The sequence below is a fragment of the Falco biarmicus genome, chromosome 8, assembly GCF_023638135.1.
Source record: "Falco biarmicus isolate bFalBia1 chromosome 8, bFalBia1.pri, whole genome shotgun sequence".
NCBI lineage: Eukaryota > Metazoa > Chordata > Aves > Falconiformes > Falconidae > Falco > Falco biarmicus.
Genome location: NC_079295.1, coordinates 1,087,460 through 1,110,754, shown reverse-complemented (window position 1 = coordinate 1,110,754; position 23,295 = coordinate 1,087,460). Strand labels below are relative to the sequence as shown.

Genomic DNA, 23,295 nt, shown 5'->3' with positions numbered 1-23,295 from the left:
GCCTGGGTAGTCTCCAGTTAAATCATAGGTAGGTAAAGGCAGTCAGAAGAGTTTAAGCTGACTCCTGCTTTGAGTTCCCTGGGGAGAGGGGTCCACACTTGTGAGGTATAAAAGACCGGTGAAGCCTCCCTCGCTCATAAAAAGGTTTGTTCAAACACAGTTTACCATAATTTATACTATTCAGTGTGAATATTTCACTTGTGTGGAGGGCTGTGTGTGGAGGGCTGCACGCTGTATCACTTGGGTGCAGGCAGTGGTACTCTCAGCACAAGCCCGAAGGCAGGGTAGGCTTAGTACTGCTAGCCACAGCTACCATTCAGCAAGGTGGCTGGATGTTTCTGCGTGATCTCCCGCGGTGTACTGTAAGCAGTTTTAAAGTCTTGGGGGAGGGTGGGTGGTTTTTATACAACTTAAATATTCATTGTTCCTTGCTGTCCACGCTGTACACCTTCCGTGTAAGTCTAGTAATACAGAGCTGTACCGGAAAGAAATTGGCCTAAAACAAGCAAACAAAAGAAACGTGGTTGTTTTCTGTTGAGGCTTACTGGTGGCATACAGAAGCATATGCACACGTGCATGCTCTCCACCTACGGAATTAAAGAAGGGCTATGATTTGTGCAACCCTTGTTTAGACAGATTTAAGCAGAATTAGTGTAAAAAGAGTCTTTCTGTTGGGGAAGTTGGTATCTTGGGAAGATCATGATCTTCAAGTGGGATTTCTAACATCCACCAGTCTCTGGTGTCCCTTCCCTCCCAACTGTCACCATTTTGTGCAGGAGCTGGGTATCCTGCCTTGTGCCAGTAGAAGCCACAGCCACTACGTTTGCTGAGTAGTTGGTAGCCTCAGCCTTTTCACTTCTTCCAGACCAGCCTTTCTGAGAGATTAATTTTTTGCTGGCTGCTGAACAAGGTCACTGAGACAGTTCTAGAGGAAGCCAGAGGGCAAAACCAGGGTGCCGGAGAACTAAGGGCAATTGGAGAGACTGTAAGTTAACAAAAGGACGGGAACATTTTGGGGGAGGGTGAGAGAGGAAGAAATAGGAAGTGGAACAGTAAAGACAAAGAACAGTGCCAGGAGGGCTGGTCCTTGAAACTGCTGCATGATGGGAACGGGAGGAGCTAAGCTGGGCTGGGTCTCCTCCGGAAGCGTTTTTCACCGGGGCCTTGGTTCAGTTAGGACACAGAGGAACTGATGGGTGCAGTGAGTGAGAGGTGCCGAGGCATGGGATGACGTGGAGGCAGAACTATTTGGGGCCTGAAGATCAGATAGTGCTTGCTCCCAGCCTTTTGATAAAAGGACAACTCGTGCCAGTGCCGTAAGTCAGGCACGTTTTCTGAGCTGATAACTAGCGTGTGCCTTTTGGAAGGAATTTGTATGCCTCGTTCTATCAAAGGGTATGTTACGATTTTGAGTTTTTAAAGGTAGATAGGTTGAAATCAACGAACGATTGTTTTCATTGCAAAATTTTAACAAATTTTAGCTCTTCCAACTCTCTGTAACGCTGGCTTCACAAGCTTCAGAGAGTGTGGTAGCTGTACCGATTGCTGATCATGTGGTTCATGCCGCAGGGAGGGTGCTGGTGACCAACAGATCATACTGTGAACCTTACCATTGAAGGCAAAGTTCTACACTTTAAAGAGGGTGAAAATGCCAGAAGTTAATTACTGCTTAAATTCTCTTGTGAACGGGGAAGTTCTATCACTTAAATAATTTCAGAGGAATGTTTAGCCTTTCAGTTCCCTGTATTCACTGACCACTGCTGCTGAATTTGGTGCTGGTAGCTGACTTTTGATTTTAGTTCAGTAAATAACCTTACATGAAAATGCATGTTAAAAATAGGCTAGGGTGAGTTGGAGAGGGTCTTCAGAGAAAGGATGTAAGTCATGGAGAGTCTGATGACACAGCTGGACAATGGTACTGAGATATTTTTAAAAAAGGGGAGATAAAATTAATTGATTTACCGTTCCCTCACTGCCTTTTAATTAGGATGTATATATGGGAACAAATGTACTGGGCTGTGCTGTATGCTAGAAAGTTCTGGCTATGCTGCTTACTGTGTCCGCTTAAAACAAAAGTGAAACCTGGGTTATTTTTGTGGCTTGTTCACTGATTTTTCTCACAAGCACTGTAATGATTCATTTCCTAAAGCTGGAACCATGATAGGTGGAGTAGGGAACTTCTGCTTTATGACCACAGCTTATTACTTTTCTGTAACATACATTTTGTAAGTCATGTGACAATATAGACCATAGTACAAAAGGCCATACTTATCCTGGAACTTGGAGACTATGGCTGTCTCACTTTTTTCAGAGTGGTCCCAGCAGTCCTCCAGCCTGTCTTCCCATGTAAGTGTTGTAAAATTATAATTATTATCATTATTATTACTATTAAACAGTTGCTTGTTGTATCAGTTGTGTCTTTAATTTAGTGAAGTGGGAGAAAAAGACAGAAGCCGTTAAATATTCTTTTAGTGTGCTCCCTGTGTTTGCAGACAGGCTTAAATATAGTGTGTTAGGTCGCAAATCTGTTCTAATTGCAGTAATTTTGTGGGTTTGAAACTTAAACTCTTTGAGAAATAAAACCAAAAATTCCCTTTACAGGATATACTGTTATAAGCACATGCCTTGTATCTTAAACAAAAGGCATGGTTTATGTGAGAAGGAAGATAACTTCCTAACTAGCTACCAAGAAAGTATTCTCTTTCCTGTGTGGGTACAGAAATATTCAGTCAGATCCAAGATCATCGAATTGTGAGGTTAAGCACATATGATTAATTCAGATACCAGTGGTTTTGTGGTTATATGGGCTGAATGGTATACAGATTCCAGTCTGTTTAAAAATTAAGTTTGAATGGATTTAAAGAAAACAGTATTTGGGGGCAGAGCATGAATCGTATATGCTGCATCACAATGCATGTTTTGCTGTTTTATCAGGTTTTTTGCTAGACAAAGGTTTAAGGTTCAGTTGTATGTTCACTCTTGCTAACTAACAGAATGCTGACCAAGGGCATGCCACAAAAAACTGCTTTGCTGTAGAGTGGTCCTTGGAGGAGAGGGGAGTACAATTGTCTGCTAATCCCGCCGCCGCTGCCCCCCCCCAATATTTACAGTAGTACTGATTCAGTTAGTCAGCTGAGCTGCCTTGGAGTTATTAGCCCTGGTATCAGAACATTTGCAGTAGCAGTAACATTGAAATGCGTTGCCTAATATTCCAGTAGTGTAGGAATAATTTGTTTGCGTTTGCTGTCTGTAACTTTTCTGTCTCCCAGTGACTTCAATGGGACAAGAGACCTCAACTAGATGCATTTCTGTAGAGTTTCTCTTCAGAGATTCCTAGGTGTCTTAGATCTAAGGCAGAGAGAATAAAGTTGCAGATGCTTCACTTACCAGAGGGGCAGTGGAGGCATGTCTTATAAATGTCAAGGTGAGATAGTTAGAAGGCTTGCACTTGGTATTTTCTAACTTCCTCTTGTGCTCAAAAATTGGATCCACAAAGCTGATGGAGGAAGTGGTGTGGAAGGGAGGTGGTATTTGATGCTCAGTGAAACAGAGATAGTTTGACAAGAATTGTGGCCTTTTTAAAAGGGTTGACATGATCTATGTGGGATTTGAATAATACAGATTGATTGAGAGCTGGAAACTGAGTTTTACTTGATGCAGCTAATCCAGAACAGGAAGAGGTGCTTTGGCTGTAATGGCCAAGGTCAGAAGCAGTGCATAAGGAAGGGAGAAGCTAGATAGCCTAGAAGATTCATACTCAAGTGTATCCTATCTTTGTTAAGGTGTGAAACCTGGCAGTCTCATTTACTACATAGTCTCTATTTCAGACTGGCAAGTGGCTCTTGCTCCCAAATGGGATCAAACCTCAACCAAACAAAACCAAACTAAAACAGCAGCATGCTGTCAGGATTGCGCATCCTGTACGTAGGTACTTTCAGCTGTCTAGGCACACCATAGGAAGCAAGAACAGTCTGTGACTTTGTGAAATTCACTTAGTATAGAGTTTTTTATTTTCCTTGTTAAGTCTCAGGAACTGAAAGAGCAAAGCATCAGAGCTATGGTAGCAGGGCCGCCTTTCTCTGCTGAAGTGATTTTGATTGCATATATTTATTTTGGACCATTCTACATAATATGATGCCTTTTATAATCATGTTGTTGCTCTGCTGTTGCTGACCAATGAGATCAACTTCTGTTTGTTTAGATCCAAATCCTGATGTGAAATGAGTAAAGACTTCCACAAACTCCTTTTTGCCATTTCTGAGGCTTTGATCACAGATGAACTGGAAGCTCTGAAGTTCCTCAGCCTGGAGCACATCCCCATGAGGAAGCTGGAAGCCATCCGGGAGCCCAAAGCCTTCTTCGAAGTGCTGCAGGAGAAAGACATGATGGAGGCGGGGAACCTGTCCTTCCTGAAGGAGCTGCTCTACCGGATCAATCGGATTGACCTCCTGGGTGTCCACCTGGACTCCAGCCGAGCGGAGATGGAGAGGGAGCTTCAGATCCCGGGCAGGGCACGGGTGTCGGCCTACAGGTGAGCACAGAAGCAGTAAACCTTTGCAAAATATACAACAGTACTGTTGTGTACTGTCTTGTTTTCTGTCTGCGCTGTTGTCTTATGAATATCCCAGCACAATTGTATTTATTACAGCATGCCTACATCCCATTGTGAAGTTTTACATTTTGCAGTTCAGCTGTGTAATTGTGGTGTTTTCTTCTCATAAACTTTCTTAATTGGTCTTTCCCTAACCTTTATTCCCAGGCAACTGCTATATGAAATTGCAGAGGACTTGACTCCGGAAGATGTCAAGAGCGTGAAGTTCCTGCTCCAAAAACAAATACCAAAGAACAAGCTCCAGGATAATGCTGTATGCAAAGTGATCTTGCTAAGTTTCTTGCAAGGCTAGTTCAGAATCCGCTAGTTCTTCTAAGAAAGGAGTAAAGAGAAAGCAGCCTGTTCACAAAAATCTGTTGAAAGAATTGTGATGTTAGCTGATAGCTGCTGTGTGAAAGAATGGACTCCTCTTTTTTTTTTTTTTTTCTTTTTCCTCATTGTATCTTTTCTCTAGCATTTTTTGCTGTCCTGTTTCTATTTCTCCTCCACCACCTGTCTCTCTAATCTTTTCATCTTGCAAAATCCGTTCATGCTCTTCCTTTCGTCTTTGCTTGGCATTTATAAGACATCTGTACATATGCTGTATCTAGGAAGAGTGATGTTTGCTGGAGGAAAAACAGTGTTTTGGAGTCAGAAATTCAAGTTCTAATGTGAGTTCAACCAAATTTTTGTGTGTCATTGGTTAAATTTTATTTTTTATTGTAATTTGGGGTAACAGCATTTTGTTAATTCCCCCACAAAAGTATTAAGAGTTTTGATAAGCTAATTTAATACTAGTAAATAATGAACAGTGTTCTAAAAATGCTTGGTATTATTAAGAAGCTTCCTTAAAAGTCCTGTTTGTATTGTAGCACCTGTAGGAAAATTAGCAGATTTACCTCCAAGTTGTTGGACTACTGAACTTTACAAAACAAAATTAGATCTGAACACCTTTTCTGTAGTAGAAAATGTAAAATGGCACAGCTAAATGACTTAACAGCACTTAAGATCTGAACACAGAGGCACAACAGGATGCCATGCTGTTATTCACATCAGTGCTTTGCACTGCTGAAACAAAGCAGGATAACTTAGCCGCAGCCAATTTCTAATGATCCTGTCTTAGCCTTAGTGATACTGTGTCCTGACCCTTGTCTTAATGAGGTTTGGAGGAAAAAGAAATAGATCTGTAGCTGGTCAGTCTCTGTGAATGAGTATGTTGTCTTCTGCTCTGTCCAGAAGTGCTTGATGCTGCAATTACTGAAGGTCACGGTATGACTGTGTGTTATGTGGTTTTGTTTTACCAGTCAATGTTGAAGGTCTTCCTGGAAATGGAAAGAAACGGGATAATTAAAGAAGATGACCTGGCAGTGCTGAAAGATACATTAAAGGGATTTAGAGCTGATCTAAAGAAAAAAATCGATACCTATGAAGAAAAAAGAAAAGGTAAATTATTTAATCTGTTGTTCAAGAGTAGAGCTAGGTTTTTTGTGATTTTTCTGGCTTTATTCTTGGCAGTTTAGGAGTCCAGAGGTGAAAGAGAGACCTTACAGTATCCTAGGATAGGCAGAGTGGCTCTTAATACCTGTGGTTTTTGAAGTTTTCTGCTACTTCATTATCCCATCGTACCTTCTTGTGTCTCTCTTTGAAATACGTTCTGTGCCTTGCAAATGGTTTGCTTCTCCCTCCTCTTTTTTGCCTTACATGCAATGTTTCTCTTCAGGAAACAGTGCAGTGCTGGTTTTGGACCAGCATAGGTTTTCAGTCGCTGAAAGAGACTGAAAGTGACAGTTGCCTTGGGGAAACTTGTATTGGGAGGTTGTCACCCTTGTTTTCTGTTAGCCAGACTGTTTGCTCCTAGTCAAAGGAAGCCTCCTTGGAGACTAGGTACTTGGTTAAAGTGTAACCATTAACTTTCTGTACCAGACATGAAATTTCAAGTACATCAGTATATCTGGGCTGTTGCAGCTGAGGTGGTGACTTCTGACACCACAGCTGGGCCTTCATCTTTGTGAAACAGGGTATGTCAAGCAACAACTGAGGCCTATTAAATTTTTCCGCAGAACATTCTTTTGGATGACTCGGGACATATGTGTCTTAGACACATCAATACAGCCCATGTGGTTTCCTGCAGAAATACTCACTAGTTTCCCCAGCATATGCTTGTGTCTCTAAAACAGCAGAAGAAAATTGCCGAGGGTGGCTAGTGTAAGCAAGCCCTGTGTCAGGGGAATGGCTTTTTAGTAGTATTGTTACTATTTTGTCCCCCTTGATAAGTAGCAAAAGAGCATGTCCTATAGATCTTATTGCCCTGACAATTACATTCCATTTAAACACATCGGTGTAACTTGTAAAAAGGGTAGTGTGATTATTTCCTTGGGTAGAATCATGGATTTGATCATTTCTTCACTTATTTCAGACAGTTGTATTCAAAGATGTGTTTTGTCGCTTTGAGGAGATCTTCCATTATGCTGGTATGCTGCATCCTCGGTGTGTCCACCCAAATGGTAGAGTTCTGTGGAGAAGCAATGGCCTCAGAAGTAAATGAACTAGCTGTAGTGTACCACGGTAAAAAAATGGGTCTCCTTTTCCACTTATGTATTCCATAGTGGAGGTGCTATTGGCTTGCCTGGGGTGACAGCTCACATTCAGCCTTTTATTATCTGGATCTTGCCACCAGTGAAAGAGCAGAGAAGAAATGGAGCACAACTTCAATAACCAGCAGTCTGTGAAACTGGAACCCTGCTTAGCCCAGCTCCACCAAATGATGGTGTCTCAGTGATGTGGAAACCACCCTCTACCCCACTCTTGTACTGTTTTTCTGAGTGTTGAAACAGGCACAGTGGAGGATTTATCTTTTTAGTCCTAAAATGTTCTGTTTGTCTTCTCCCTCTTAGAAAATGATTCTAAGGAAAAATTCCACCACCCAGTATCTGCGTCTGTGCATGCAGCAGAACAAGGAGCAGAGGGGGAGACACCACACCTGGTGAGAAATACCTCAAGATCCCCTTTAAAGTATTTCTCCAACTCCTGGAAGGGAGGAGCATAAACTCTTAAAGACTAAGCAGGTGGAAGAGCTGAAAGGGAGGGGTTCTGGCTTTATATGTAGGCCTTGGAACAATGCCTGTTTCCAAAACAAGAGCAAACGTTGTTCCTTTGTGAGGACCTGGCAAGAAATGAAGGAGTACTTTTGTGTGAAGAAAACCAGTCTTAATGATAATGGAGTCGGGGACATTAAAGTCCTGGTCAGGATACTCCTGGACAGATGGAAAGGGAATCACAGAATCTACTACCTCATGCTCGGAGGGAATGTTTTTCCTCTGCACATGCAAATTTGCATTTCTGGATGCTCGCTTCCTCCCATGCTGAAATCATATCCTAACCACAGAGAGAGAGGAGGAGGGATTCAGGGAGACAAAGCAGATTCCTCTCCCCTGTAGCTAGCTTGTATACTTACACTTTTCTTTTCTGGTTTCTTGGCCCTCATGCTTTTTTTTTGTGCTTGGACATGAAGGACCAACAACCCGTGTATAGCATCTTTCTCTTTTGGATGCATGGCACTGCTTTCTTATCAGCTTGCTTTCTTTCTACAGGTTGTGGAATCATATAAAATGAAAAATAACCCCCATGGTTACTGTGTGATTCTTAACAACTACATTTTTAAAAATCCATCAGAAGCCAGAGAAGGAACAGTGAAAGATGGAGGTAAGTACTTAATCCAATTACTGGTTTGTTTTTTTCTCTGAAAAAATTATCTAATCTTTCTGGTGAAGAAGAATCATGTCCACTTAAGCTTAGGTCTCTTATTCCCTTAAATTCTCTTTAATTCTCAAATAAATGCTACTGCTTTATCATTTTCCTTAAAGCCTGTCTTTCTGCAAGAGTCACTTTTAAGATAAGCAAGAGTGTATCTTAAATAAAAATTAAAACCTGTTTCATGAAAGCACACATCACTGATCTTTTAACTTCATCCAGCCCGTCTGCTGGCTGCTTGCTTCCCAGCTACTCTCTCACCACCCACACAATTAAGCCAGCATTTGCAAAAAGTCAGCATAGCATTTGTTAGCGGGTTACCCTGCCTTCCTTCTTGCTGCATTGATCATTGTCACAGAATGATGGACCTACTTCATTTAAGAGTGGCAGAATTTGTCATTCTAAAAAAGGTACCTGCTTTAACTTGCTAAGTGATGTTCTTAAGCAGGGGTCCTCAGACTTTTTATCCAGGGCGCCGGCGCGGATGCAGTGGCAGGCAGTCATCTGCGGCTGCTTGGTTCCCCGCCCCCAGCCCCCGGTGGGGGGGCACGGGGGGGTTCTGTAAATACGGGGGGCGGATTGAGGACCCTGGGGAGCCGTATCCAGCCCACGGGCCGTAGTTTGAGGACCCCTGCTCTTAAGCATCTGAGGTTACTATGCAACGCATAGTTAAAGCTTGCTTTAACACAGTAAGCTTCACTAATTTGTACCGATGAATCAGATAATCTGAAACCTGTTTTTGTTTTAGATAGCATGATGCTTAACCCAGTTGCGTTTAAAAAAAAGTGAAACTAGGCATTTGTGATTTGCTAATTACATTTGGCGGGCTATGAGTCAGTCAGGTGAGTTTATTGGTGGGATTTGAACACTTCTGATAGTATCTGATCTACCACACGGACTGATATTTTAGCATCTTCCTTGTCACTGTCTACGTTTAACCAAGTGCCTTCTGACTTCTTTTCCAGAGGCAGTGAAGAGGGTCTTCAAGTGGCTTCAGTTTGAGACAGTTGAGCACATGGATCTAGAAGCAAAGCAAATGTACGCAAAAGTTGAAGAATACAGCAAAAAAGATCATAGTAACATGGACTGTTTTGTTTGCTTCATTTTTTCCCATGGTGAAAAAGACAAAATAAAAGGTGTTGATCATCAGTTTGTAAATATTAGAGATTTAGTCTCCTGCTTCAGTGGATCAAATTGTCCGTCTCTTGCTGGCAAACCCAAGCTGTTTTTCATCCAGGCTTGCCAAGGCTCTGCAGGTCATCCAGCTGTCACAGTAAAAGAAGACTTTTCTAGCCATCTTGAGGTGGATGCTACCCCTATGATTTCCATTCCTGATCAGGCTGATATTCTCATTGGCATGGCTACAGTGGAAGACTACGAGTGCTACCGCTGTACAAAGACTGGCAGCATTTACGTTCAGTGCCTCTGTGACAAAATGGAGTTGCTGTGCCCACTGTAAGTACTATTTTAAATCCATGTACATTTGGAGTATTGCAGATACACATGCTTAAGCATGCTGTGCTTGAAACACGAGTGTTTTGCATTTGTGGTATATGATGCTTTTCACCTGGAGAACAGTGCAGATTCGACATTGTTATTCTACAGATGAACCAAAGTACAAGTGACTTTCCCTAGTTTTCCTGTGGCAGAACCAGGGTTGTAATGCTGGAACATTACATATAAACAAGTGTGTGTATGTGTGTGCATGCATTTGAACAGTTTTTTGACTGGTAAATGGTTTTATTTTCCGGTGACACCTAATCAGAGGCCAATTTGTTGAGTGATTACACAGACAAAAATATCAGTGTTCTTTAGTCATAACTTGTATTGTTGCCTCCCTCCCATCTCCATCATAATCTTGATTCAGAAAACAGAATTTCTCTTCAGACATGACTTTTTCATGGTGTCGAGAAGAGGGTGTGGGGAATGCATAGGTTTAGTTCTGTTTCATCTTAGTGTGCTCTTCTGACTGTAACCAAAGCAGGGAACTGCATTTGCTGGTAAAGTGATGCTACATGGAGGTTTCGGTTTTTTCCACCAAACACAGTGAGTTCTGTGGTTGCACAACGGAGTATGCAATTTCAGTGACAGGCAGGGTGAGGGGAAGATACTAGCCTTCCCTGAGATACCACTTGATTGGAGCAAACAGGTCAGCTTCTTGGCCTAGCTGCAAGTACCATGTATCTCAATGTAACTTTTCTTCATTTTTATTCAAGCCGCAAGGATCTCATAACAATCCTGACAGAAGTGAACAAGGAAGTGGGAGGAAGAGTGTTAAATGGATGGAAGCAGATGCCAAAGATAACATCAACCCTACGGAAGCAATTGATCTTCCAAATTTCACAATGTCAGTCAACTGAAAAGTAGAAAAATATACACTCAGTTAGGAATCGCATTTGGAATGGGCTTCCACAGGAAGAGAATTTGCAAGAGGAATTATCTGGAGCTGTGTAGTTAGCCTGGCTCCTCCAAGGGGGCATGGGACCTAAGTTGTCCCATTCCCGAGTTTAAACAGACTCCTGTCACCTGGATCTGTAGCAGTCTGGTAAGGCCGTGGAGGAGTACGGGTCTGGCTTTCTGCCCTGCAGAAGCAGTGGAGTCTGTTCAGTCTGGGTTTCAAGTGAGGAAGCACTTCCAAGTAGTATGATTTTTAAGAGTTTCTGGAAATACCAATGGAAGTTCCGTTTCTGTCCAAGTTGTTTTAAGTTCCTGGAATCTGAAGAAAAGAACAGATACATTGGGAATACTAGATCTCTTCACTGGGGGCATGTGTAAGATTGTAACAGATTTACCCAGAGGTGGGTCATTGGCTGTCTCTGGAAGCTGTATAATTTTTCATGGAAAATAACGTCCCTGTCCAGAAGGACAGAAAAAAAGATATGATAATATTTCCTCCAAATATTTGGCTTACTTTATTTTTTTAATTAACTTGGCTAAACAGCACTGCTGTTTAGGCTTTTAAATAGTAAGGGTTCTATTTGTGTTTTTTTCTCAGAGCTCTTAGGGGACAGCCTGTTTTGAATGGCTCTTGACTGCTGGAAGGAAGGTCCCACTTCATTAGACCCTCTGCTCTGAGATGCCTTCTCCTCCTGGCGACTGACTCTAGTTCCTGTGGACTCTTGTTTCTGTTGTAATAAACAGTCTTGGTTTTCATATTACCTTTGTGTTTGGTGTGTTTCTCTTTTAGCTGAGCTGGCTGAGGGGCAGTCAGCATGACGAGTGCTTTTACTTCAGTAGCAGAAGTTATTTTGCTCTCATTGAAATACTCAATGGCAGCCACCCTGAGGGGCAGCATATCGATATCCCTCCATTAGCAGCTGGACAGATGGGAGGAAAGAGTCAGGTGAAGTTCAGGACTTTCATGATAGTGGCAGCTGGTGTGTTGCATTAAAGAGGATGGAGTAATTTAGCAGAAAATACACACACACACCCGCCTTCCAACTCTCCTCACTGAGGTGGGAGATTAGGTGTGGCTAGGTTTAAATTCTAAGCTATGTCCAATTTACCACTGTCAGTCCAGTCGCATTTAATATATATATATATTACACTACCATGGGCCTGGATACACTGATAGCAGTTTGCACTGCCAGTCCAGCCGTGCTCATGAACTAGCATGGCCACACTCTAGGGTATGGTCACCTTCCATGAGAAACTGAGGACCAGCTCCTTAACAGGGCAGTTGTATTTGTGTAACAGATACACGGCTTTTTGGATTGCCAGTGATAGTGACTGTCTGCAAAAAGGCATGTGCAAATAAAATGTTATAAAGTGTAATACATGTGGAAAAGTTACAAACAATGCAGCCTGGCTACAAATATTAAAAAGTAACTCTCGAGAGATATTTCTAAGTCTCCCAATGAAGCACTTGGTTTCAGTCTCACCCAAGGCGTCCCGAGGGGGGGAGAAGCAAGGCTCAGCCCGCCGGCTGATCCCAGGAGTCTGTCTCGGTGGCATTTTCCCTTCACTTGCTCTTGGTGGTGTCTTCCCCACTTGTCCCCCTCATTCATCACTTTTTATGCTTCTCTTTACTCTCAGGTGGAGCTTGAGTGACTCTAGTCATACATTCCTTTATTATCATTGGTGCAAAGTTCTCTCGCTTTCATTTAAAGGTAGAGTTCATTTTAAATTTACTGGGCATGCTCCCCGAGCGGGGGGATTCACTCTCTTCGGGGGGCCCATTTGAGTAGGAGGTCGCGATCTCCCACTACCACAATTATTTTACCCTAGCATCCTTTAATTTTATCTCTTCAGCAGTTTGTTTTCTTTTAGCAGTTAGCACATCCTTGTTAGAAGGTTCTGAAGTGCTGAGCGGGCCGAGTTCCCAACCTTCTCTCGCAGATAGTGAGGCTCTTGGTCTTCGCCACAGCTGTTGGCCCAGCACCAGCTATCTTCTCATATATTTTACAGCTGCTATGCTGCTTGTCGGCTGTATGGTACCATTGCATTCCCAGTCCTGCAGGGAGCACAGCAGAGCCTGGCCGTGGTGTCTCCACTCTGCTCCACCCTCCACTGCTCCTCTAGGATAGCAGGTTGTGTGCCTTAGGGAACTGTGGTGATGTAGATTTCGTGCATGCCAACCGTCCTGAAGGCGATAGCTCTATTTTACCCCCAAAACACTTTCTGTAATACTACACTTCTGTTAGGACCCAATTTTTCTCTAATTCCCCCCCCCGCCCCCCCCCCAAGGTGATTTTCCCACATAGTGCCAGTGAGGCTGTTCCTACCTTGCATCCTTGGCAATGTGTAGATGGTGTGTGGGATTCTAACAGCTACATTCCTTTTGAGTTCATAATAAGATAAGGGATGGATTTGAGACACTTTGTAAATTCTGCTTTTTTTATTTGGTGTTTCTTTGAAATGCATGTCTAGCTATGAAGCAGGGGTTCTTTATTCAACCTACTTGTATTCTTGAAGCAAAACATTTTTTTTTCCTAATTCTATACGTTGTGTTGGGAGTTGCATTTTTCTCCCCTCACCCTTTTTCACCTTCCAGGTAAAAGGGAGAATGCCCATTCGTAGAATCACAGCTCTGTTCACACAGGTTTCATAAATAAAAATAGACGTTACCAGCACTATGTAAACAAGAGTGCTGTTTGTGGCAGAAGCTACCAGAAGGTGTTACCAGGTGTGATACAGTTCTGTTGGTTAACCATTGAAGGAACTGTGGCAACAATTTATTCACATTTTTATGATGTTTTCATAAATGAGACCCCGATATGAAGTTAGTAATTAGATTTGTGAATGTTGATTTATGATAAGGAAATAGAGCTTAAATGAAATAACTGCTTCCTGTGGGAGAAACTTGCTGGAAGGTGGCAGCTGCTCCAATAGTGAAATTGTGAATCTACATTTCAGGTTTTTTCATATTTCTCTGTGTCAGAGTTCAGTACTCTCAGAGGAAGCTTGCAGATATTCCACATGAAGGGGAACTGGATATCAAAATCACTTATTTGTTATATGTGTTGCTAGGTGGGATTTTGATTTAGTAGAGTGATACAGCAACATACTGAAATTACAACACAAGCGTAATGTAGCAACTGCAATATACAGCTGAATCACAATACAAACATGATTCTCATTACCTGTCTGTGTGCGCACCATCATGACACTGAGCATCCCCAGTCATGATGGAATGTGTGGGTTGAAGCCAGCTCAAACCCATTGCTCTTTTCAGGGTTTAAATGTTTTATCAGTTATCCAGTTGTTACACTTTTATGCTGGGCTCAGCCATGTATGCACTCCCCCCATGTTGGTCTGGCTAGCCCAGGAAGACGTTATTCTTTGTTAATTGGGGTACCTGATGATTCAAAGGTACAGCTGTCTTCTGTAAAACTAAGGTTACCCTCTGGTCTCCCTGATGCTGAAGTAACTTGAGCTTTCCTTACAATATATTCTTCCCTGAGACTGTTGGGTTTTTGCCCTCCTCTGAGCTGTCCTTCACTGTTGAGGTGTGCTGGTCAGTCACACCCTGTCATTAAATCGGCACGGTATTTTGTTCCACCTGTTAAAATCAGGCCACCTCCATAGCTATCACGATTGCCTGTGGATGAAGACCTACTAGAAGCGAGAGAAAACGCCACCAAGATCCTCTAAAGGACTGGAAGAAGTAGCGGTACTGTGAGTTTGTGTGTGGCTCATGCAGCGGTCAAGGAAGGAGAAAATATCCTTTCAGTTTTATGGTTCTGAGCAAAGTATACCAACATGTACCTGCAGCAAGGTGGCTGGTGTGTTCTCGCATACCTTTGTGGCTCTCCCACAGAACCGAGAGGGAAGAAGGAAGGAGGATCTGCAGTTCTCTGACTCGGTTTTTCCTCTGTAGCCCAACTCAGAGAGTGGTGAGGGGTGATTGCCTTTCCTCTCTGAAGGCCTTCGGCTACAGGCGTTTGCCTGCCCTCCCTGTTCTTCAGCTCCTGGCTGGGAGGCCAAACACTTCAGCACAACAGTCCTGGCCCTCAATTCTGTGGTTTGTTTTCAGTGAGCAGAACAAATACCACCAGAAAGTGGAGTCAGAAGGTGAGTAGGAAAGTAAAGTTGGTGAGTCACAGTCCTGCAGGCTTAAGCTAAAAGCAGGCAAGATTAAAGTGCTGCTGTTTGAAAAGCAAAATGCTTAGAACAGTTGGGAGGATTGTTAGCCGCAGAGGTGGAAATGATATTACTCAGTGGCATGAACCCCTGCCTGGTCATTTGTATTTGTTTGTTTAGCATCCGTTCCCACAGAGCTGTGTACACCTGCTTTCCATGGGAAGTTTGTAATTCTCTCCACCGTAATGGTTTTAGGGTGACCTGTTAATGTGCTGCTCTTGGTTGGGGCGGGTTAGCGGTATGTGTGAGGAGCCTGCCTGTGTTCAGATTTCTGCCAGCTTCTCCCATTGTACAGGCTGCTATGAGTATGTGTTTTCTCACCACCTATATAAGGGTTCACTCTTAGTTGTCAAAGTGGTGCAAAATCTGGGCACTGTGGAGTTTTGATTAGTTGAACTGTTGCCTGTGTCTGTGATCTATAAGGTCTCCTGCAGGAAATCTTGAAGCCCAGGGAGAGTGGAAACAAAATACACACCGTTCAGGAGGTGAAGCTATGCGGCAGGGAGTCCAGAGTGAGATTTTTCTCAGGAGATGTTGGGTGTTCAGCCCTTGCTGGTTACCCTTTATATCCTGACCCCTAACTAACATGGGCACATTCTCCCTGAAATTATTCAGATCTGCCTCTCTTCAGCTAGAGATATGTAAAATTACGAGTGGAGAATGGCATGTTTGATCTGCAATGACTTCTGTGCAATGTGCTTAAAAAATATAGTTGACATCTTTGGGAATTCCCAGATACTAATTTCTGTGTGTCCTTGCTGTAATTGTGCCTTTGCTTGTCACACTCTCTGTTCTGTTGCTGACAACTGCAGGAGTTCCCGAGGACCCAGACGTGGCTGGCTCTCGTGGGTGCCAACTGTAATACATTTCTAGCTGGGTGGAACATTGCTCTGGACATGTCTTCTGAGCTTGGCTTGAGTCTTTTTCATTGGTTTTGTATTCATGTAGCCCCTGTGTGTTTAGGCCTGATCGGTCCAGGCATACCAGTGCAGAGTGAAGGATCCGTATTTCATTCAATTTACTGGGAAGAGCTTATTTTAAACATGACTTGAGGGCACATTAGCTCATGGACCTTGAAAAAGGGACTTGTAGCGTTCAGATTATGTCTACCTTTAACCCAATTTGCCACACATGCAGTAATCTAATCTCTCATGTAGGGTTTTGAACACAGATAAGCCACTTCTGCGGTGTCAACGTGAAGACTTCTGCCTGGTCGCTTGTCAAACTGGTTTTCACTGGTTTTTGGAGGGAAGGGACTCTGGTTTTAAACAGTGCCTAGCGAGAGCACTGTTCCTGTTTGGAGAGTACGGATGCTCTGAGGGCTGCTCTCCGGCCCAAGGTGAGCACTAAGGTGTTCAGCAGGGTGAAGTGCCAGCTGGTAGGATCCATTCCCCGCTCCCTCCAGCCGCCGTGGGTGCCACCTCTAGTGAGCTGCACCAGAAGGGGAGACCGGAGGCTGCTGCGGGCCGGCTCCTGCTGCCGGGGGGCCTGGGGGGGCGGTGCTGCCGCACGGCCTGCCAGCAGCCGGAGGGCGAGCCAGCGGGCTTGTGAGCTTCTTGCTGTTTGCATTAAAATGGCGACGACGTGTGAGTGCTTTTAAGGTAGATGAAGGGGACTGCCGGAAAAGCCCGGGCGGGGGGAGGCCTTTGGCCCTGCACTAGCAGGTTGGGCGTTCCCGGGAACGGACCCAAGAGTCGGCAGTGCCTCACAGCCGCGAGCGGGGGGGCCCTAAAATGCGCCCGCGAGATGCGCCGTTTTTCAGTCGTGCTCCCGGTTTTTGGCTGGGCTTCCGTCTCGCTCAGGCGGCGCTGCAGCAAGCGCTGCAGCTGCCGGGGCCCAGGCGCCGCCTCCCGCCCGCCCAGCGCGACGGGGAACCCCCCATCCTGGCCTGGCCGCGGGCCGGCCGCGCCGCGGGGCCATGGAGCTGCAGCGGCGGCGGCTGCTGGCGGTCAGCGAGGAGCTGGGTGAGGCCGAGCTGGCGGCTCTGAAGTTCCTCAGCCTGGAGCACATCCCCATGAGGAAGCTGGAAGCCATCCGGGAGCCCAAAGCCTTCTTCGAAGTGCTGCAGGAGAAAGACATGATGGAGGCGGGGAACCTGTCCTTCCTGAAGGAGCTGCTCTACCGGATCAATCGGATTGACCTCCTGGGTGTCCACCTGGACTCCAGCCGAGCGGAGATGGAGAGGGAGCTTCAGATCCCGGGCAGGGCACGGGTGTCGGCCTACAGGTGAGCGGCGGGCGGGCGGCCCGGGCCCCCGCGCTCTGCGGCCGGCTGTCTGGGCGCCGGGCCGCGGCTTGGAAGCGCGCAGGCAGCCTCCAGGGGGCTCGGGCTCGGGCGCGGGCCGAGCTGGAGTTTCGGCCCGGCGGGAGGGAGGAAGCTGAGGCCGTGCCTTGCCGAACTGAGGAGCCCCGAAGGCCTCGGGGCCCCTCACGGTCAACCTTCGTTCTCAACTCCGGAGAGTCTCGGCATGGTTTTAATTTTAGGAAACCTTGAGATACTTCTAACTGCAGTGGAAAATGGTTTCACTTCAGGCTGTCTTGGGACTAATGGCCCCCCATTTAAAAGGAAAAGAAAGGGGATATGTGCGGGAGGGACGGGCCACGACACGATCTGACAGAGGAGGTGTTCAGTAGTGTGGCGTTAAGTTGTGCTGAGGGAGGCGCGCTGAAACAGCATCCTGCACTTCTCTTACTAGGTACCTGCTCTTCCAGCTATCAGAAGACATCACTGAAAATGAACTGAAGTCTTTCAAGTTTCTTTTGGGGAACGAATTGCCAAAATGCAGGCTAAACCCGAAGACTGTAAGAATTTATTTAACCCCCCCCCTTTTTTTTTTTTAACGACTATTATAGTCTATAGGGGCATTTGGGTTGCATTTGGGAATGTTTGGCGTTTGGGAATGAGTGTCACTCTTCTTATGGTGTCATTCATTTTTTGGTGAAAATACTATAAGGAAAAGGGTGCACCTGGAAAGGGGCATTCCGGTGCATGTGGGACTTGCCTGTGCTAGTGTTATCCGTAGGTTTTGCAGCAGTGTCACAGCCCAGAGAGCATGGGCCAGCCCCACACCAGGTGCAGAGGCCTTCATGTGCAAGCACTGTATAGGACTTGGGGGACTCAGTGGTTCTGATCAGTGGAAGACTGATGAGCACATTTACTCATCTTGCCCAGCTGTTTTTCTTTTGACTGCTTTCTAAGCCATTATCAAACACAGAAAGTCGCCCACTGTGGCTATTAGTTTGTGCTTTTGTTCTTTTCATTTCCAAACTCAGAGAATACAGATCTAAGCAGCACATCCTTATCCAGGCCAAGGTCCAAGAGCTTGGAGTTTACAAAGTCTTGCGGGAGATCCAGCTGCTCTTCAGCTATCTGCTGGGTGCTTTGTTCTGTCTAATGAAAACTCTTGTAGCGTTTTCTCTCTTTTCTTACAGGAGAGACTGTGACCATCTAGTGGTAGCTATTCTAATAAATCCTTGGGGTGACCACTGCGCTCAGCCACTCAGTCATGGGCTCCTGTCCCTTGAGTCCCCTTTTGCCTCAGAGAAATCTCTATACCGTATTTGCACACTTATACCCATTTTCACCATCGCTCAAGATGGTTGCTCCAGTGATTCTTGTGTTTCAGTTAAGTGTGAAAGATAGCCACTGGAAGTCAAATGAATGAAAGCAATCATTAAAAATGACATTATATATTCCTGTATGATCACCTCTAGATCTCTTGGATTAGATCTTACTAGGTCTCAGCATCTTTGAGCTGCAGAAGGGAAACGAGTGTGTTTCGAGAACTGACAGTACTTGCAGGTTTTGTTGAACTAGGTTTAATTGGCTCAGCTGAGGTCTCAACTGAGCAACCAGTCAGCTGCGCTGACTCTGACGGTCGCATGTGCTGTCAGCACATTAAAGCTTAGGCGTATGCACACATGCTGCAGTTTCCCTCCCGGTCGCAGCACGGAGGTGCCCTAAGAGCAAACTACCTTTCTTTCTGATTACCCAGACAATGCTCGACATTTTCACCGAGATGGAGAAGAAAGGGCTATTGGGAGAAGAAAACCTAAGTATCCTGAAGAGTCTCTGTGCAGAAATTAACATCGTCCTGTTGAAGAGAATTGAAGAGTATGAATTAAACGTATTTGGTAAACCAAACCAAACAAGCCTCTTTCCCGTAGTAACTCTTGTAGTGGCACATAGGTATCATACAGGACTAATAATGAATGCTTTTCAGGTGAAGAAGAGATGCTTATCACAGAGGAACAGAGGGGTAGCACAGGAGGCCCCAAAGGTAATTGAAACACTGCGGGGGGGAAAAAATATTTGGATTTTTCACTCTTCACCTTTTGGACTCTCCACACCACTTGCATCTCACTTCTTTACACAGCACTTCTCTATAAAAGTGATCAAGTATTCAGTTACTTACTAACTGATCACAATACATTTTGCTCCCTTCTGGTTATTTGGTGGTTTATAGCTAACAGGAATAGCTGTTCAACCACAATTCAGTGTTTTCAGAGAACAGTTCTAACCCCAGGGGGTACTTGTGGAGATGGAGAATAAGAACAGAGGTGCTCTGCTTTCTCTAGTGCTACATTCTGTATTTAAATCTTTTTGTCTGTATTCAGCCCATGCCAGATGGCTGGCGCCATCTGTGGCACCCGATTCTCCTGGCAGCTGGAATGAATCTTCCCAGGTAAGTCGGTTTGTTTATTAGAAACATCATCATTTTGTCTTAGAAGGGATCATCCTCTGTGAGGTGAACAGTTATTTATAAGCCCAACTGTTAAAAGCACTGTCTAGAAGAAGAAAAATTTGCCACTGTAACATCCTTTATTCTGAAGTTAAGTCACAGGCAGCAGCTGCTGCAATGTTAAAACTTCAGAAACGTTTGCAAGGGTAGCAAGATAGGCCAATTTTTATTATACCAGGAAATACACAGTTGGCACCATGGCTGGGTGTGGAGAAGTTGCTGAACGCAACACGGTGTGGATCTGGGGTGGGGTGCTGTTGTGCTGTGCACGGATTCCCAAAGGCAGTGGGGCAGTGCATTGCCAGGCCCTGGGAGCAAAGCTGTGTAGGGAGAGCTGCCTAAGGAGAAAGCCAGCTCCCTCATTATCCTGCTGTGCCACTTGCAAAGGCTGAGAAGCACCTGGAGGAGACTGCAGGAGAAAAGAAACCAATAGTGTTTCTTTTCAACAGCTTGAAGCTTACAAAATGACTAGCCGACCCCGTGGAGTGTGCTTGATCCTGAATAATCACGATTTTTCAAAAGCCAGGGAAGCACTGCCAGAACCCAAAACCATGAAGGATCGGAATGGGACAGATGTGGATGCAGGTACAGTGAACATTAAAGACGAGTTTGCATCTCTTCAAAAACAGAAAACTCATTTCTTTTTCTGTACTAAAGGTCTGAATTTCAAACTTCCCTTTCTAGGGTACTTTTGTTGTAGTGGGTGAGTAGGCTCTGTTTCCTGTGTTGACAATCTCTAATCAACTGATCAGGTTCTTACTGATTAGAACAATTCACTAGCATTCTGCTGTTTTACTGAGTTTACTGCAACCTTAAGCAGCAACCTCAGTCTGGACTTCACAAGCTAGGCTAGCTTTATATCAGCCTTATGCATACTACTTGTAAAATATGCAGAATCAGAAATAGATTTTCTACTGAACCGGAACAGGGTGTTAGTTGTTTAACATCCAACTTAAAAAAAAAATTTAAAAAAAAGGGTGGGGTGAGGGTGGGTCAGGGAGGACACTGGAATTTAGGGACTCTGTTACCTTGCTATTCAGGGTCCCTGATTTTAGCAGGCTGTCCTACAGCAGGAGCAGCATAGCTCCTTGCAGGTTCTAGGGTCTGTGAAATGCCTGTATTTACATTATCTATGCCAAGAGATAAAATCCGATAACGGACCTTCCTTGATTTAATCGAACAACTTAATTCAAGATTCAGTGCAAGGTTTCCTTCCCTTCCTCTGTGGGTACTACCCAAATGGGTAGTGCCCCCTCTCCTCTTGGGTAAAGCAACCGCACTGTTCAACACCTTTTGTGAGATGAAGGGACTAGCTGTGAAGTGGGTGGGGGAAAGAAATACAGTTCTCTTAAGAGAGGCAATACCAAACAGCAAGATTGCAAGGAAGCCTATTAATGAGAGCGAAGGGAACTCAGCAGAGATACCATTAGTGATTAGACTACTAGATTATTTTCAGAGCAGGAATGTAACTATCTGGATAGTGGCATAGCAGGATTTGAAAAGAATAAGATCGTTTAGAAATGCAATTTGCAATTGCAGAGTCCGCAACTTTCATATAATGAAATGGCTCCAATTCCTCTTCTGTTTACTTCCCAGCGGCTCTGAGAAGAGTCTTTAGCAAGCTTCAGTTCACAATAGCGGAACATAGAGACCTCACCGCAGAGGAAATCCGTAAGACTGTGAACATCTACCAGCGCGAAGACCACAAGGACAAAGACTGTTTTGTTTGCTGTATCCTGTCTCATGGGAAAAGAGGCATTATATATGGCGTTGATGGGCAGGAAGTACCTATCCAGGAACTGACCACTTCTTTCACTGGGCAGAATTGCCACTCACTCGCAGGAAAACCAAAAGTTTTTTTTGTTCAGGCCTGCCAAGGTGATGCTTGCCAGAAAGGTGTAACCATTGAAACAGATTCTGGAGAGCAAGATTGTTCTGTAGAAACAAATGCAAGATTTCAACTTGACTGCATCCCTGCAGAGGCAGACTTCCTCCTGGGCATGGCTACCCTGCAAGATTATGTTTCCTACAGAAGCCCAAGGCAGGGGACCTGGTACATACAGGCATTGTGCCAGCACTTGGAGTACAGCTGTCCTCGGTAACTTTGATTCCATAAGCTGCTTTTTGGCAACGCCTGTATTTTCCTTCTGAATGACAGGAGTTTGATTTGGGTGCAGAGGTAGATGATACGCAGTGAGACTGCTTGCTCAGAATGAAAACATTAGTGTGGGACAGAGCAACACCATGCAGATTGTTCAGAGCACCTTTGCTAACTACTTTGAAGCCTGTTCCAAACAGGAGCCATTAGCACTGAGTGTAGATCAAGATACATGAGAATATGGTAATTTTTCTGATGTTAACTGCCTCCCTAATACAAAACATGTGTGTGTTTTCACAGAGGAGAAGATATTCTCACCATCCTGACAGCAGTGAATCGAGAGGTGAGCAGAAAGAGTTGCAAGCCGAATGCAGAGAAGCAGATGCCACAGCCCAGTTTCACACTGAGGAAAAAGCTCATCTTTCCTGTCAACTAAATGGAGGGAACCTGCATGGCAGAGGGAGCTGCAGCAGTCTGGAACTGGCTGGTATCAGCTAAGAAATTGGGAAGATGTAACAGACATTTGGTGTCTGCTCTTGCCACAAGAGCAAACATTTTTATCGAAAATAGAGCTGAGGAGCAAAAGCCTTAAGAAATCTGTGTTAATGTGTGTGACACTTTATACTTGAAAGCATCTCTGAACTGGTCTCCAATTTGTGGTTTGCTAGCTAAAATACGCTCTGTTTCCTCTATCAGCAGTACTGCATTGCAGTTGCTTTAGTAAGGTATTGTTCCAGTGCAGATTTAAAAGACCACTGTTAACAAAGCCTTGTGTATTTAATGCCCAACTAACTTTTGCAAAGTAAAGACAGGGGGGATGCCACAAATTTTATAGGATATAATCAGCTCACATCAGTATGGTTTGTAGTAACAGATGTCCCCATCACTTAAAACTATTCATTTTTAGCATCTTGGTACACCTCAAGGAAAAGACAAGCACTTGTCCTCTGTTGCCCTCAGCAGAATGTGGCTGCAACTTGCATTTCAGAGTATCCTTTACACAGGATAGTCTTAATGAAAATCAGTTGCTCAGGTACTGCTTCGTGATTGAAGATGTCCAGTTGCTGTGTGGAATCAGACTCCACAATCTTACCAGATTGTAAAGTAGGTATGTTTTTTCAGCGCTGGGCAGCAGCAGGGGTAGTCCCACCAAAGCCATGCATGCCAGGGGCAACAACTTGGCTCAATTTATATAATCAAATGTTGCACATACATAAGATTTCCAAATACACCTATACATATTCATAACCTCGCCCTGCTTCATATTAAAATTCGTTCCAAGAAGTAATTTCCGTAAGTCCCTCCCAACTGCGCTTGCGTAGTGCCTGGTGGTGGTGGTTGGGTTGGGGGTCCTGGGGATGAAGGCTTGGTAGTCTCCCTCACTATGAACTTTTTACTTTCTCTCTTCATGCAGACTCAGTTGTTCCTTGGTCTTGTTCCAAACTATAGAGTTGGTTTTAGCTAGTTCTCATCACAAACTGTCCTTCAGGAGGAGCTGTAGACTCCTTGCTTCAGTTAATTTACACAATAGTT

General features: G+C 44.5%; 1 protein-coding gene across 7 annotated transcripts; it reads left to right on the top strand.

The window, feature by feature from the left end:
* Nucleotides 1–454: 454 nt before the first annotated feature.
* Nucleotides 455–23,012, top strand: CASP8 (caspase 8). 7 transcript variants are annotated; one of them, XM_056349728.1, is made up of 9 exons: nucleotides 455–1,316; nucleotides 2,312–2,346; nucleotides 4,202–4,531; nucleotides 4,760–4,865; nucleotides 5,896–6,034; nucleotides 7,486–7,574; nucleotides 8,182–8,293; nucleotides 9,307–9,796; nucleotides 10,558–11,499. In XM_056349728.1, exons 3-9 carry the CDS (start codon nucleotides 4,221–4,223, stop codon nucleotides 10,706–10,708), a joined length of 1,398 nt encoding a protein of 465 aa, XP_056205703.1. In that variant the 5' UTR covers nucleotides 455–1,316; nucleotides 2,312–2,346; nucleotides 4,202–4,220; the 3' UTR covers nucleotides 10,709–11,499. The 7 variants fall into 7 exon arrangements, 6 of the variants coding, with proteins under 6 accessions (XP_056205703.1, XP_056205701.1, XP_056205702.1 ...); XM_056349726.1 differs by having other exon boundaries at nucleotides 455–1,395; XM_056349729.1 differs by lacking the exon at nucleotides 2,312–2,346 and having other exon boundaries at nucleotides 458–1,395; nucleotides 10,558–10,688; nucleotides 11,337–11,499.
* The last annotated feature ends 283 nt before the right edge of the window (nucleotides 23,013–23,295 follow it).